The sequence below is a fragment of the Protopterus annectens genome, chromosome 14.part0, assembly GCF_019279795.1.
Source record: "Protopterus annectens isolate FY-2018-M chromosome 14.part0, PAN1.0, whole genome shotgun sequence".
In the NCBI taxonomy this organism is placed as follows: Eukaryota; Metazoa; Chordata; order Ceratodontiformes; family Protopteridae; genus Protopterus; species Protopterus annectens.
The window spans coordinates 352,820,302-352,835,601 of NC_056748.1; the positions used below are offsets into that span (position 1 = coordinate 352,820,302).

Sequence of the window (15,300 nt, forward strand, 5' to 3'; positions counted from 1 at the left end):
GGCCTGTTGGATGTTTTGTGACATATTCTTGAATTATTTTACCAACAGTTCATTTATCCTAGCCGCATCTTGTTTGGTGTTATACCTATGTATGTTTCTAGTTGACTACTGTGTATTTATATAATTTTATTCTTGTTCATGCATACATTGCTGTATTAAAAACAAAACATCCATACCAGTAAAGCAAGTCCCAAGGTGCAGGAAATAATCACTTTAATTGTTAATTATACTGCTGTAGGTCAGTCGTCATTTGGCCCAAGTCATGACTGAAAATGGTCCAGTGTTTGGGATCTATTCACTTGCAGGTTAACAAAAGAAACAAAAAAAATGACAGTGGCATCGTTATGCCACACATGTGAATCCTAACAGCTTAACACATTGCTGCTGTAAATGCCTGAAATGTTTTAAGTGATTAAAAGAATCTACAACAATTTACTGTACTTACTTTTTTATTATTATCAAACTTCTGTAAACAAGCTCTTCACACATATACATACTCTTAGGACTTACTGCACACTGTTTTGTCTGTTTATTTTACAAACCAAAATGAAACTGCTGTTACAGTGACAATGTTAAGAAAGGGTGGAACAAGGCAGAATACCACATTATCAAATTAAGAATATGCAACAAATACATTAAAAAATAAGAGAAAGAAGCATATGACTAAACAAAGAGACAACTATAAAACTAACAATGTGTGACTGGCTTTTTAAAGTCAGGTCTTTATGTATGGTAAACCTCATTAAGATTCTGAGATCCAGAACTGACATTCATGATAAGTGAACGCAATCAATAAATTTCAAGGAATTCATTTCTGAGATCCTAATCAGAAAATGGTATGCTTAACCATAAAGGGTACTTGTGGTTAAACAATGCAACATGGTATATTACAATTCAGAAACCTGGGCTTGCAAAGTACAGCACCCTGTGGCTCAAAGCTCCGGACATACATGCAATGTAAGATTTGTATTTGACTATAGTGAGCCTCTGTGCAGGCAGCCTTGTGGTGGTGTTGCATATAAAGCTGTATAGCATATTAGCCAACACTTTCTAGAGTGGTGCACATTTATAAATTGTGCATTGTTGCTATAACTGCCCTGGGTAACTATAACAAATATGTGGCATTAGTTCTATTAATTCATGTTTATTAAAATAAAAAATTCAGCAAGCCACATGTTGAACTGATCCTAAAACCATGCCCTAATCCTCATGTATCCACACCGGGCTGCTTTGTGGCTCATTGAAGAATGGAGAAATGGATGACTAACTCACGACGGCTTTGTTTGGAACTCTCATGCTGAGTCACTAACTATTTGTTAGCAAAAAAGTGCTGTAAATGCTGTTGCCATGCTCCTTCACAAAGCTGTTTATTCTCACCCTTGATCTTTGATACTTAAATTCAATATTCATATCAATTCACCAGCAAACTGCAACTGTGCTTCAAAGGAAGCCTGGGCTGAAATCCTTCCACCTCATTTCCCCTTCTAATTGCCTGGGCTTTGATACTTAATGACTAAGCCCATTAGCTTAGCAGGAAAGTGTCACTGAGCTTCACAGAAAGCCTAGGAAATGAAACCCTTCTACCACATTTCTCCTTCTGAAAGCACAGGCACTACAGAAGTTTTAAGACCGTTCTAATTTATGAAACTGGCATAATGTATGTATCTTACCCAAATCAGAAACTTTAAAGCAGGTTCATATATCTTTGCTCTTTGGGATATGCTGACCTAGCACATACCCTGAAAACATTACCCTTCCAAAAATGAGTTGCACATTCACATCATATAATGGATGATCTAGTATATGATGAGAAACAGTACACAACAGACCACATTCATTCATCTGCTCACCACAGCCATTCCAGAGGTACTTCTTAAAACATTACTTCCTACAGTCCATGTCAATAATGCTCTTTTTATCAATATGAGCTGGTATTCCTGGCATAATGGGTACTTTAACTTGATATCCTTCCCACAAATGCTGTTTTTACAGTAAGGCTACGTGTCCTTTAAGGCTGTCTGACTGATCAGCAGCACTCTTACACCACGTCCTTGTACACCCTCAATTAAGTCATATGGTCCTTAAGCTAGCACTGAAATGAGCTGCCTACTACAGGTACTGCAGTGTGCTTTTGATACAGCCAGATGCAGCAAACTGTTGCTTGACATAATTCCAAACTAAACTTACAAATTCATAAAAAAAGGCACCACAAAACCCTGAAATACACAAAACACTGCATTTTTATAAGAAAAAGAATGTGAAGCTAACCTAGTGTGACACATTTCAAGTCCATTCTATCTCATTTGAGATTTATTACACCTGCCTCTCTTTCAGTGCACTTGGTTACATAAAGCATTCTTGTCCTGCTTTTAGAAACTCCATCCTTCCAGCTAAAATGAGAGGCAATCACATACTTAACTCTACTAAATGTCCAGACATCTAATTTCACTATATGTCCTTTGGACATAAAAAAAAATTCTCATTTTCAGCTTGTTCATACTTGCAGGTAATTGACAATTCTTATTAAACTCATGGCTACTTTCCTCCCTTCACTGCATACATCTGGGACCTGATGCATTCTTTGTACTGCCTCCATACTGATTATGTGTCAGTTCTGACATGTACTCACAACAGAAGTATGAACACTCCTAAGTGCATGCCAAACTACATGAGGAATTCAACATCTGTCCTAATCTCAATAAGCACTATGCAGGATCAAAGAATCCTTTAGATAATACTGCACTGAATACATCAAATGACACACAAAACTTTGAGGTCAGGAGATGCATTTAGCATTAGTCTCGAAAGACTTGTGCACGGTCTGTGACCAAACATTAGGAAACAGTAATGTTGTAGGTAAGTGATAACAGAAACAAAACTACACATGGACTTTAATCAAACAGTGCTACTTGATACTGTAGCAAAGTCTAGCACCACTTATTCTGCTGTGTTCAGATGGAAGTAGAGAAACCCAGGTCACTGAATCAATCTGATACAGAACCCCTCAGTGCTGAGATGATTGCATAAGAGAACAAACGGTCCGAATCCAAAATGATGTTAACTCAACAGGTGAAAATCTTAAGGCATGCAATGTAAACGTCATTTAAATTAAACTGTGTAAAACTTCTGTGAACCAGAAATTTATGTTGTTTAAGCTAAGGTTCCACATTACTAGTCGATGTGTTTGTTAAACTGGTAAATCTGCTCACAGTATTAGCATCCCCACTAGATGTGTGGGTCTCTGACTTCCGGTGGTCTGGTTTATTACTGGTATGCATTGCTTTGTTGCCACTGTCTGACATGGTATCAATCTCCATACTGTCGGGAGGCTTATTGTCTCTGTCCGACAAACTCTCAGTATCCATTCTTTCTTGTATCTGCTCTGCAGTTTCTGCTTCATTTTCCTGATGTTCCAAACACTCTTCACTTTCAGTACCTTTTTCTTCGAGTTTTTCCAAAATACTCTGCACCTTCCTAACACCATCCTTTCTTGACAGTCTCACATCAGCATTACCTTCTGGGTCCACAGAGTCCAGAGCAAGTAGCTCTTTAGTCAATTCTTCTTCAAGAATCAAATATTTTTTGCAATTTTTCATGCCTTTAAAGGCATCAACCTCTTTTTCAAGTTGTTGTACCTTATGTGCAATACTCTGAATTTTTCTTAAACCAGGATGTGGAGATGGCTCCTGCAGGTTACTGGGTTTCTGTGATGGAGCTTCTGTAGGAAGAGGTTTTTGTGATGAAGCTTCCGCAGGAAGAGGCATCTGAAATGGAGCAGTCGTGGGACCAGGTCTTTGTGATGCACCTTCAGCAGGAAGAGGTTTCTCTGGTGCAGCTTCATCTGGGATATGTTTCTGTGGTGGAGCTTTTGTGAGGAGAGGTTTCTGTTGCACAGAATTTGCAGAAAGAGGTTTCTGTGAAGGAACATCTGTGGGAAGAGTTTTCTGTGAAGGAACGTCTACAGGTATAGGTGGTGCAGGTTCCTCTTGAACAGGCTTTTGTGCTGCAGGATCCTCAATGACACACTTTTCATCTTGAGGAGTACTTCTGGCAGGACACCAAACCTTCTTTTGAATATTCTGTACACCAGGGTGTGTTTTTTGAACCTGAGGCTTAGCATCAGCTTCCATCTGAATTACATTAATAGGAATATATTTTTCAGAAGAATTTGTCTTAGGCTCTGGCTGAACTTTGGGTGATGTTTCCTGAGGCTGTTGAATCTGATGAGGTGAAACCTAAAGGGAAGAAATTACAGTGATGTTTATTTGAATGAACTAATGCCATGCATGGATCTCTTGCCACATTCACTAGTACATCACTTTTATAACGGTTCACAGTTTTGCTATGAAAAAGCCCCAAGATAAAGAAAGTCAAAGTTATTCCAAAAACGCAAGCAAGGAAACTTACTAGATACAACAGACTTAAAATTAAGTAGTACAGCTTCTTACATATGCTGTTAACTAGTGACTCCACCCTCTCCCTCCCCAATCAGCATTCCAATTAATACAAGGCCCCAAATACATACTTAAGCTAACAACCTATAAACTGCAGAATATTAACTGCAACACTATGCAGTAATACTAGCTGCCAGTATACAGTTAGGTAACCCCTTACATGTACCTCATATGCATTTTCAGAGACAAAAACATGAAAAAATATGAAGAGACTTGTTTGCCAGCAACTGTGAAGGAGGGTAACCCAGAAGAGGAAAGTAAGGTGGTAAAGCAGGAGCTTCTATGTCTTATCTCTCACATGTACATTATTATCACACTACTTAGCTGAAAGTACAGTTGCGTAAGTAAACTTACCATAACAGTAGATGTTTGAATGAAAACTGCTGCAATAGCCTTAGCTATGAGTTATATCCTGCCAAGGATTAACAGCTGGCCAGCTTCCAAAGCTTTAAGACACATTCCATGCACCCAAAGGGTCAGGCAGCTCAGGCTGAGCTGACTACAGCATCATTCCTTTCAGAGCTTTCCTGCAACAGAGAGCAGGAAACTGAGACCTGGAAAGACAAAGCTAGGAATAACAAAAAAATAAATGTCCACACCATGGCATAAAAAGCACGCCAAACAAAAAAAACAAGAAGATGGAAGGCGGTGGTGGCTACTACAGTAGTGATCATTTGAACATCTACTGTTATTGTAAGTTTACTTATAGAACTGTACTATGCTCATCATATTGATCAATGATGCAGTAGCCTTAGCTATATGGGTAAATTACCCCAGCTAGTAACAGAAGAGTCCAGGAGCCCCTGGAAAATGATCCTAGCAAAGCCTGATCTGGACTTCGGGAAGGAACAAAGCATATACTGCTTTGTAAAAGTATGTACAGAGGACCAAAGCAGCAGCTAGGCCTTGGCTTCATCTATGGCTTTTAGGAAAGGGTTAGATTCTAAAAGTACTCTAGTACTCCTAGAATCTAACCCTTTCCTAAAAGCCACAGATGAAACCAAGGCCCTGGAAGACTGGGCCTTGACCCTGCCTGGAACAGTTTTGTTATGGTGAGTATAGCAAAAGGTAATAAAACGTTTGTCACTGTTCTCGCTCAACACCAGAATAAACTTTATATCCCTAAACATGCCTATTCATATCTTACACCTCCTTACTCTCCCCCTTCTTCAGTCACTTTCTTATTTCAATCCCCCCAACTTTCTCTAAATATACAATGAGCCTGACTTTGTCTTACTTTATATTGCAATTCCTGTTTGTATTATACTAATGTTCCTTTAATTTCTCTATAAACTGGCTAAAGTTTCTCCAAACATTAAATCAGTCACTATACCTTTTATCTATTCTTAACAAATGTTTTCATATTATGCCTAATTTGGTATAATTACGTAAACTGTAGATGTTTCTTGTATTACTTTTGATTGTAAAAATTATTATCCTTAAAATGTTTTGTAATACTTTCAAGCTTTTCTTACTGGGCCTCTGCTGAAAATGGGCTTCTACCCAGTCAGACGTTCCCATTAATCAAATGTCAAAGTGAAATTTGGAAATAATCTGTTTTGACAGCAGATGTCCCTTCTTACCTTCACAAGAAATGAACAATTGATCAGAAGATTTGAAACATTTAATTATGTCAAGACAGCAGTCACAGCAACCAAGTTGTCTGTGTACATCAAATGTTTGGAGTATACTTGATCTCTCATTTTTAGGTTAGTAAACTCGGAAACCACTTTAGGCATAAAAAGGATTAGCTCTCAAAGAAATCCTGTTCCTATGGAAAATATGATAGGGATGACTCACCAAAAGAGCTTGCAACTCAGATACCTTTCCTGCAGAGGTCATAGCAATCAGTAAAACTCTGTTTTCTGTGTTAAGAACCTCAAGTCAGCCAGTTAAGATGGTTCAAATGGAGCAAGCGTTAGCTTCTCTAACACAAAATTAAGATCCCATGGAGGGACCACCAGTTTTCTTGGAGGCCTCTTGTTGTAAAATACCTTTCAAAAACGTTTTGACACAAGATCGCATTGCAACACGGGGGTCCATGCGCACACATGCTGAAACGGCTGATACATGAATGTTTATGGAAAAATAAAAAAGGCCAAAAGATAGTAACACACACAAATATTGTAAAACCAGAGAACACTTGGCTCTGAATGGGTGCTGGTTGTGCTGTTGGCACCAACTAGAAAACATTTTCATCTTGTTAATATATTATTTTCTAGTAGCAGGTTTTCTCGCCTCCATTATTACCTGCTGCACATCCTCAATAAAACAGGTGCCTAAAAGGAATTAAAACCCTATCATCCAGGCAATCAACTGAAATGAGTGATGTCATGGAGTATCAATCGCCAGTGTTCTAACATGAGTAGATGAAGTCTGTGAGAAAGTTGTGACAATTGCCCCTGGCCATTTCCAAAAGAAAGGAGAAAGCACAGCTGTGTAAGTTGAACTTACCATAACAGGAAGATGGATAATTTGGCTTAAAGTAAGTTTGTATACCACTTTAGGCAAAAAAGGAGGATTAGATCTCAAAGAAACCCTGTCCTTGTGGAAAATGAGGTAAGGCTGACTCACCACAAGAGCTTGCAACTCAGATACCCTTCTTGCAGAGGTAAGAACAATCAGTAAATTTTTTTTCCATGTTAAAAGCCTCAAGTCAGCCAGATTAGCTGGTTGAAATGGAGCAAATGTTAGCTTTTTAAACTCAAAATTAAGATCCCAAGTAAGGGCCAATGTTTTTCTTAGAGACCTCGTACGCAAAACACCTTTCAAGACATTTTGACATGTGACTGCCTTGAAAGAGGAGGATCCATTGGCCTCCATTAGTACCTGCTGCACGTCCTCGGAAAACAGGTGCCTAAAAGGATTTAACATTTGTTGGCCAGTAAAGTCCGACTAGGACAGAGCCTATTTTCATCGGGGGCCCGGGGAGAAATGTTCCACACAAATGTCTTTGGAATGGGAGGGAAAAAACGGAGTACCTGGAGGAAACCCATGCGAATGGGGGAAGGACATGCAGATACCACACAGAAGGCACACTAGCCGAGAACTGAACCAGAGAACCACTTGCTGTGAGGTGGCAATGTTAACTGCTGCACCAACTGCGCCGCCCCTATCATCCATTCTGTCAATTAATGATGACAGATATCTGGGTTTAAACACCCCTGTTGCCATTCTGTGAGAAAGCTTGTGGTAATTGCCTCTAGTCATTTTCAAAAGAAGGGAGGACCACGGCTGCATAGGCCAGAAGGGAGTCATCACAATGACCTTGGGAGATTCCCTCTGAATCTTCAAAAGTACAATGGATATTACAGAAAATGATGTAAAGACCTACATGAACATTCCTGAACAAAGAAGAGAAAAAGCATCCATCTTCCAGGCCTTCCTGCATGGAGTCCTGGAACACAATTTTGACAGCTGATATTTCAGCGAGGTAGCACAGGTCTACATGAGGAACACCCCACAGATGGATCAAATCTTGGAAGACCACAGGATCTTTTTCCATTTGTGAGAGTCTGCCCTGGTCCTGCATAGCTTGTCTGTCATGCAATTGGAGCGTAGAATGCCTGTAGAGTGAGATTGTGTAATGAAGCTATATCCCAAGTTAACATGGCTAGCCTGCAAAGGGGGTATGACCTGGTTCCCCTTTGCCTGTTGATGTACCACATCACTGTTGTACTGGTTGTAACCACTTGAAGAGGTCCCAGGGACCAAAAATGGTTCAGAGAATTGAGTGCCATGATCAGGGCAAGCATCTCCTTGATATTTATGTGCTTGCTTCTGTCCTTGGTATCCCACACCCCTGTACTTTTATCTCTCGTGAAACTACTCCTCAAGCAAAGTCTAAAGCATCTGTAGTGACGGACTACTTTGGAGCAGGGAGGGAGAAGGAGAGATCTTGATACAAGGATAGCTCTTGTCTCCACTAAGTGATTTCTCTTCTGACAAACCCCAGTACTGAGATCTGAAAAGATAAAGGGTGTTGATGCCAGGACCAAACAGATTCCAGATACCACTGAATCTTTCTTGTCAGGCCAGGAGTATGATGATAATCGTATATGCCATGAGACCCCAAATCCTGAGGTACTCCCTTGCAATTACAGAAGTCTGTGTGGAAAACCTTAGAAACAGATCTAAATAAACACCATTTTTTTTCTATGGAAGAAAAGATCTTTGAAAGGAGGCATCTAGCTGACATCTTAGGAATACAATCCTTTGTGAAGGAGTCAAGGAAGACTTCTAAATGTTTTCTTGGAATCCCAGCTTGCAAGAGACATTTCACCCAACAGAGACATTCCTGACATTTTGAAAGAGTCTGCAAAGATAAGCAAGTCATCTGAATATAGAAAAATGTGGATACCCTCTACCATGCAATGAGCTACAACTCTGTGAGCACTCTTGGTGCAGTGGATAGTCCACGACAGGACAACCCACTTGTTATGACTGCAGATGCATCCATGAAGGACATTTGATAATGTGATCCAGACACACAAAACCTTGAAAACACCTGAAATCTGGATGATTAGGAATGTGATAAGCATCTTTTAAGGATGAAACTTTTGGACGGTGTAGTGGTGCAGCAGTTGTGTTGTCACCTCACAGCAAGAGGTTCTTCAGTTAGATTCTTGGCTGGGGTGCCCTCTGTGCAGAGTCTGCATGTCCTCCCTGCGTTTGTGTGGGTTTCCTCCGGGTGCTCTGGTTTCCTCCCACGTTACAAAGACATACGTCTGGAGCATTTCTCCCTGGGTTTCCGCTGAAAATGGCTCAATTCCAAGTCAGACTTTACCGGTAAACAAATGTTAAATAAATAAATAAATAAAAAGTCTGGAAACTTGAAAGAGGAGGAAGAAGAGGCAGTGGGTTGTAAAGTGACAATTTTGAATTTGGGCACCGTCACTAGCAGGTTTAGGAATGAAAAATCCAGAACTGGTCTCAAAGCATTTTCTTTCTTTGGGACTAAGAATATTTCTGAATAAAAACTCCTTCCCCATCTGGGACAGAGAAATTTGTTGTATCATTCCTTAAGACAGCATATTATGAACAGGTGGAAACAAGAGTCTGATCTGCAGGATGAGGAATGACCCCCCCCCCCCCCGGAAAGAAGGATTTTCCTATCACTGCCATCTGTAACTTGATGAATAATTTCCAGATACCACTTGCCTGAAGCAATCTGCTGCTAAAGAAAAGATGAAGATCCAGACTTTCTGGAAGAGAAAAAGTGCCAGGGTGGGAGGGGATCTTGAACAGTCAGACTTGTTGGAGTGTCCATGGTTTTGGGAGGTTTGAAACTTCCTTCTGGAACCTCCTTGCCATGTCTTCTTAAACTTTTGTCTACCTAAATTCCGTTAAGACTGTTTATTCTGTTTTTTACTGAAACTGGATGAGAGAAAGAAAATCCCTTGGACAATTTGGAAAAGGAGGGCTGAAAAATCTTTCCCTGGATCAGCTTGGTCCTTTTCATCCCACTATTTGATCACCTCTGCAGCAGAAAGGCCAAACACTAAATATCTATCCAAGGGAGAATTTTAAAACTCATTTTTTTTACATCACCTGCGAGGTTCTGAGGATGCAGCCAAGCAAACCTCCTTAAAACAATACCAATGGCCACAGCCTTGAAAGAAGTATTCACACAGTCATACACATGCGCAAGCAATGGACAGTGATGTGTGCAATAGAATAAACTAAGTTATTCAAAGCGGATTTTTCTTAACAAAAAGAAAAAAAAGTTATGTACTCACCATAACATTTCATCTGTGTTACCCATTTTCATTCTCCCTCAACAAATGGTTTTGGATCCGACAATCTGATCCAATTCGGCCACTTTCTAGATTCTAGGATTCGAATCTCGAGCTCCTCCCTCACCCATAATGCCCCTGACCATTACAATACCTCAGACTGAATTTGCTGCTATTATATACATTATAGTAATACATTAATATAATCATACTATGACAGGAAAGTAATAGATGAAAGATTAGGAGCTCAAAAAGGAACTAGGATTCCTAACCACTCTTCCATTTTGTCTCTCCCAGGGTCAAGGACATGGGGAAGGTGGGAGGTAAGTTGGAGGAGGAATGAAAATGGACAATACAGATGGAACATTATGGTAAGTACATAACTATCTGATTTTGTCATTTTAATTTGTTCCTCAACAAATGGGACAGAGTCCATAGCTACAGTAACCTTGGAAGGCCCTCATGGAAAGATGTTCCAGAGCACTGTGGACCCGAAGGCAGATGTATTTCTGGAAATTATGTCCAATTTATAATGTGCAATAAATGCATATTAGACCAAGTGGCAGCTGCACAGATATCGTCATTACAGGCTCTTGCCCCAAAAAAAACTGAAGATGTAGACACTGACCTGGTTGAATGTGCCTTCAGTTGTTTAGGTAAGGCAATACCTTTCAAGGAATAATTATAGAAAATACAATCTGTATTCCATTTACCCAAGGTAGTTTTAGAAACTGGTCTTCAAATTCTTATACTAGAAAAAGAAGCAAATAGTTGTTCAGCTTTTCTGAATGCTTTGGTTCTGTCCAGGTAAAAACAGAACTGTCTATGTACATCAAGAAGATGAAGGATGTATTCTCCTTTATTTTCAAATTTAGGGAAGAAAACGGCAAACTGACTATATTGGTTTCAGAGACAAATTTTGCTAAGAAATAAGGATCTGTGCGTAAACTAACACTACCTTTGTGAAAAATCAAATACGGTGGATTGGAAGACAATGCTTGGAGTTTTGATACCAGTCTTGTAGAAATTATAGCTACCAAAAACACAGTTTTCCAAGAAAAAAATTTGAGAGCTACTTTAGCTGATGGTTCAAAATGGGAGCGTACGAAGGCTTGCAAAACTAAGGTGAGGTCCCAAGGTGGAGTGGGGTCCTTTATTGGAGATCTATGTAAGAAAGTACTCCTAAGGAATGCTTTACAAACTTTTGAGGATGCTAAAGGATAAGCACTGTCCCCAATATGACAGTTCAAGATGGCCGTCAATTGAACTTTAACAGTGGAAAAACTTGCTCCATCCCAGAAAATCCAAGCAAGGAAGCCTAGAAATGCTGGAATCGGAGCTGTGAAGGGATCTAATTGATTCTGATGAGCCCAAACAGTGAATCTTATCCATTTACTCTTATAAACATTTTCTAGTAGAAGCTTAATGGGAAGAGACTAAGATTTTCCGAACTGGAGAGGAAAGCCTGGAATATCTAGCCATCTTCAGAATTGGAGAAACCATGTAGACAACTTATGGCCTGTAATATCTGGGTGAATTTGTCCTGATGGGTGAGATAGGAGGTCAGGACTGGGATTCAGCATCCAAGGTGGATGTAGTAAGTGAGACTAGAGGAAGGGAAACTATACCTGCCGAGGCCAGAAGGGAACAATGAGGATCATGCAAATGCTTCCTGAAGAAATTTGGGGATGGGAGGCAAGGGAAATTAAGCGTAAAGGAGACTGGAGGGCCATACATGCACTAGAGCATCTCTTGGGGTCTGTCCCCGAGGCGGGATAAGGGCAAAGAACCTGCTGCATTTGTTGTTGAAGGGGGATGAAAACTGGTTGCAGCAAGGTTGACCCCACTTGCGGAAGATCATGTTTTCCACTGATTTAAGAGACCACTCATAAGGCATGAGGATAGTCCTGCTGAGTCTGTCTGCTACAAAAAGAAGTTATGTACTTACCATAACGTTCCATGCGAGCTGTTTATCTCGCCTTTATTCTCACTGATGGGTTCAGAGCTGATCCTCGGCTCTGACACGGCTGATAGCAAAGCTCAAGGTTTGCCAGCAGCTCGAGACCAAGCCCCTTATCCCACAATTCACTGCTGAAATTACCTCAGATCTTGTTTGCTGCAAATATATATATATATATATATATATATATATATATATATATATATATATATATATATATATATATATACACATACATACATACATACATACACACATATATATACATATAGCCTCTAAGTCTACTGTCAGCCAGGAGAGGGAAGGAGGGAGGGACGTGAGAATAAAGGTGAGATAAACAACTCACATGGAACGTTATGGTAAGTACATAACTTCTTTATGTGAAGTTGTTAAATCTCGCCGTTTTCTCACTGATGGGTAGCGTCCCTAGCACTCTCAATCTTGGGTGGCTCATGGAAGTACGTTTTTCAGTACCGTGGAACCAAAAGAAGACCTGTCCAAGTAAGGCTTATCTACTTTGTAATGTGTGATAAAGGTATGAGGCTTAGACTACGTGGTTGCAGCACAAATAATGTCAAGGGGCAATTTAGCTTGAAAGGCAGAAGACGTAGAAACGGCTCTGGTAGAATGAGCCTTAGGTCTGTGTATCAATGGCATGCTAGCATTCGCATAAACAAAGAATATACAATCTGATAACCATTTAGATAAAGTTGTTTTAGCCACTGGATTACCTTTTCTGGCTTCTGAGAAGGATACAAAAAGTTGATCTGATTTTCTAATATCCTTAGTTCTGTCGAGATAAAATCTGAGCTGTCTGTGTACATCAAGTTTGTGCAGCATGTATTTCAATTTGTTAGAGTGGTTGGGAAAAAAGACTGGCAGCTCAATGACCTGATTGATATTGGATTCAGAACAGACTTTAGGCAAAAATGAGGGGTTTGTTCCGAGAGATACTCTATCAGCATAGAAAATCATGTAAGGTGGTCTGACAGATAATGGAGTTCTGACAATCTGTGGGCAGAAGTAATGGCCACTAGAAAAATAGTTTTCCAGGATAAATATTTGAGATCACAAGAAGATGCTGGTTCAAAAGGGGGGAGAATAATTTGAGACAGCATAAAGTTCAAATTCCAGGGAGAATAAGGAATTTTGACAGGAGGTCTCATGTAAAGAACACCTTTAAGAAAAGTCTTCGATAACTTATGGCCCATAACATTCGAGCCACTGAATCCAAGGTAGAAATTTGAGATGGTGGCTAACTGGACTCTAACTGTAGCAGCTGCTGCCCCTTCCTTAAAAATCTTCGTCAAAAATTCTAAAATGGACGATAGCAGAGCTTGGAAAGGGTCAATTTTCTGTGTGTTGGCCCATATTGAGAACCTTTTCCACTTACTGCACTATAATTTTCTGGTGGATGGCTTGTGAGAAGACAAGAGAATTTGTCTTGTATCTTCTGAAAATGAATGAAGCCTGGCAATTAGGTGAAGTGGATTAGTCAAGCAGTCAGTTTCAGGGACTGCAGGGAAGGATAGAGGTCCCCTGACGGGTGCGTCAAAAGGTCCGGAACTGGGTCCAGGAACCATGAATCTTCCAATAGGTGATGGTGGAGAAACAGGAACCAAATCTGTTGAGGCCAGTAGGGGGCTATGAAGATAACAGTCCTTCCCAGCAATTTTGCTTTCTGTAAAAATCTGGGTATCAATGGAAAGGGTGGGAATGCATAAAGGAGACCCGGGGGCCAATCGTGTATGAGTGCATCTCTCGGGGGATGTCCCGGAGGTGGCATTAGGGGAAAGTAGCTTCTGCATTTTGAATTGATGGGGCTGGCAAAGAGGTCGCAGCAAGACTGGACCCATTTGTGGAAAATCAACTCCGCAACCTGTCGTTTGAGAGACCACTCGTGAGGGAGCAATATCTCCCTGCTTAGCTTGTCCGCCATCACGTTGGATTTCCCCAGGATGTGCGTTGCTAACAGAAAACGCTGGGACGACACAGCCCATTGCCAGACCTTGAGGGCTTCTCGACAAAGGGGGTAAGACTTGGTTCCACCTTGATTGTTCAAGTACCAGACTACTGACAAGTTGTCAGTCTGAATTGCAATAGTTCCTAGAGGAAGAATGTTCTGAAAGTACTACAACTTCAGAAGTACCGCTCTCAACTCCAGAACATTGACACGCAGATGTGACACTTGATCCATCCATGTGCCTTGGGCAGCCTTTCCCTGAAACCCCCCCCCCCTATCAGGGAAGCGTCCGTGGTCACAATGGCTACTGGGGGGGGGGGGGCAAAGGGCCTTCCGATTGTGACATGAAGAGACGTCAACCACCACCGAAGGTCTCTCTTGCAGGTATCTGTGATGAGAATTATGTGGTGCATTGGCAGTTTCTGGTAAGACCACTGAGCAAAGAGGAGCCATTGAAAGATTCGCATGTGTATCCTTGCGAGTGGTACAGCCAGGATTGCAGCTGCCATCAAACCTATCACCTTCAAGACCTCTGCTGCTGTAGCTTTGTTCTTTGACACCAGTGAGTTGATGTGTTGGCGGAGAAGTGAGACTTTTTTGATTGGAAGACGTAGAGTGGTGGTTGTGGTATCTAACTCTGCTCCTATAAAAACAGTATGGTGCGATGACGATAAGGCACACTTTTCGAAGTTTACTGTAATGCCTAGATGATGACAGTGTCAGAGTGTATTGTGTTGCCTGAATCAATTGATGCCTGGTGGTAGCAGTGAGGAGCCAATCGTCTAGGTATGGAAACACCTGGAATCCTAGACGCCTCAGGTGAGCCATGACCACTGCCATGCATTTGGTGAATACTCTGAGGGCTGTAGTGAGACCAAAGGGCAGGGCTCGAAACTGGTAATGATTGGCTCCCAGCCGGAAACGCAGATGATCCCTGGAGCGTCTGTTCATCTTTATGTGATAGTATGAGTCCTTGAGATCTATGGAGCACATCCAATCACCTTACCTTAGGAAGGGAAGAATGGACTGAAGCATGACCATTCGGAACTTCTCTTTCTTTACGAACTGATTGAGTCTGCTGAGGTCCAAGATAGGTCTCCAGTCCCCTGTTTTCTCTGGTACCAAAAAAGAATCTTGAGTAAGTTCAGAATCCAACTTGGTCTGCTGGGACTGGTTGGATGACTCTTT

General features: G+C 40.9%; 1 protein-coding gene across 1 annotated transcript in view; it reads right to left on the bottom strand.

The window, feature by feature from the left end:
• Window positions 1-431: 431 nt before the first annotated feature.
• The window catches only part of BAG3 (BAG cochaperone 3), a 349,139-nt gene continuing 334,270 nt past the window's right edge, over window positions 432-15,300 (bottom strand). Inside the window, exon 4 of the mRNA XM_044056076.1 lies at window positions 432-4,235. Coding sequence (XP_043912011.1) covers window positions 3,156-4,235 — 1,080 coding nt within the window. The 3' untranslated portion in view covers window positions 432-3,155. The remainder of the gene's footprint in view (window positions 4,236-15,300) is intronic.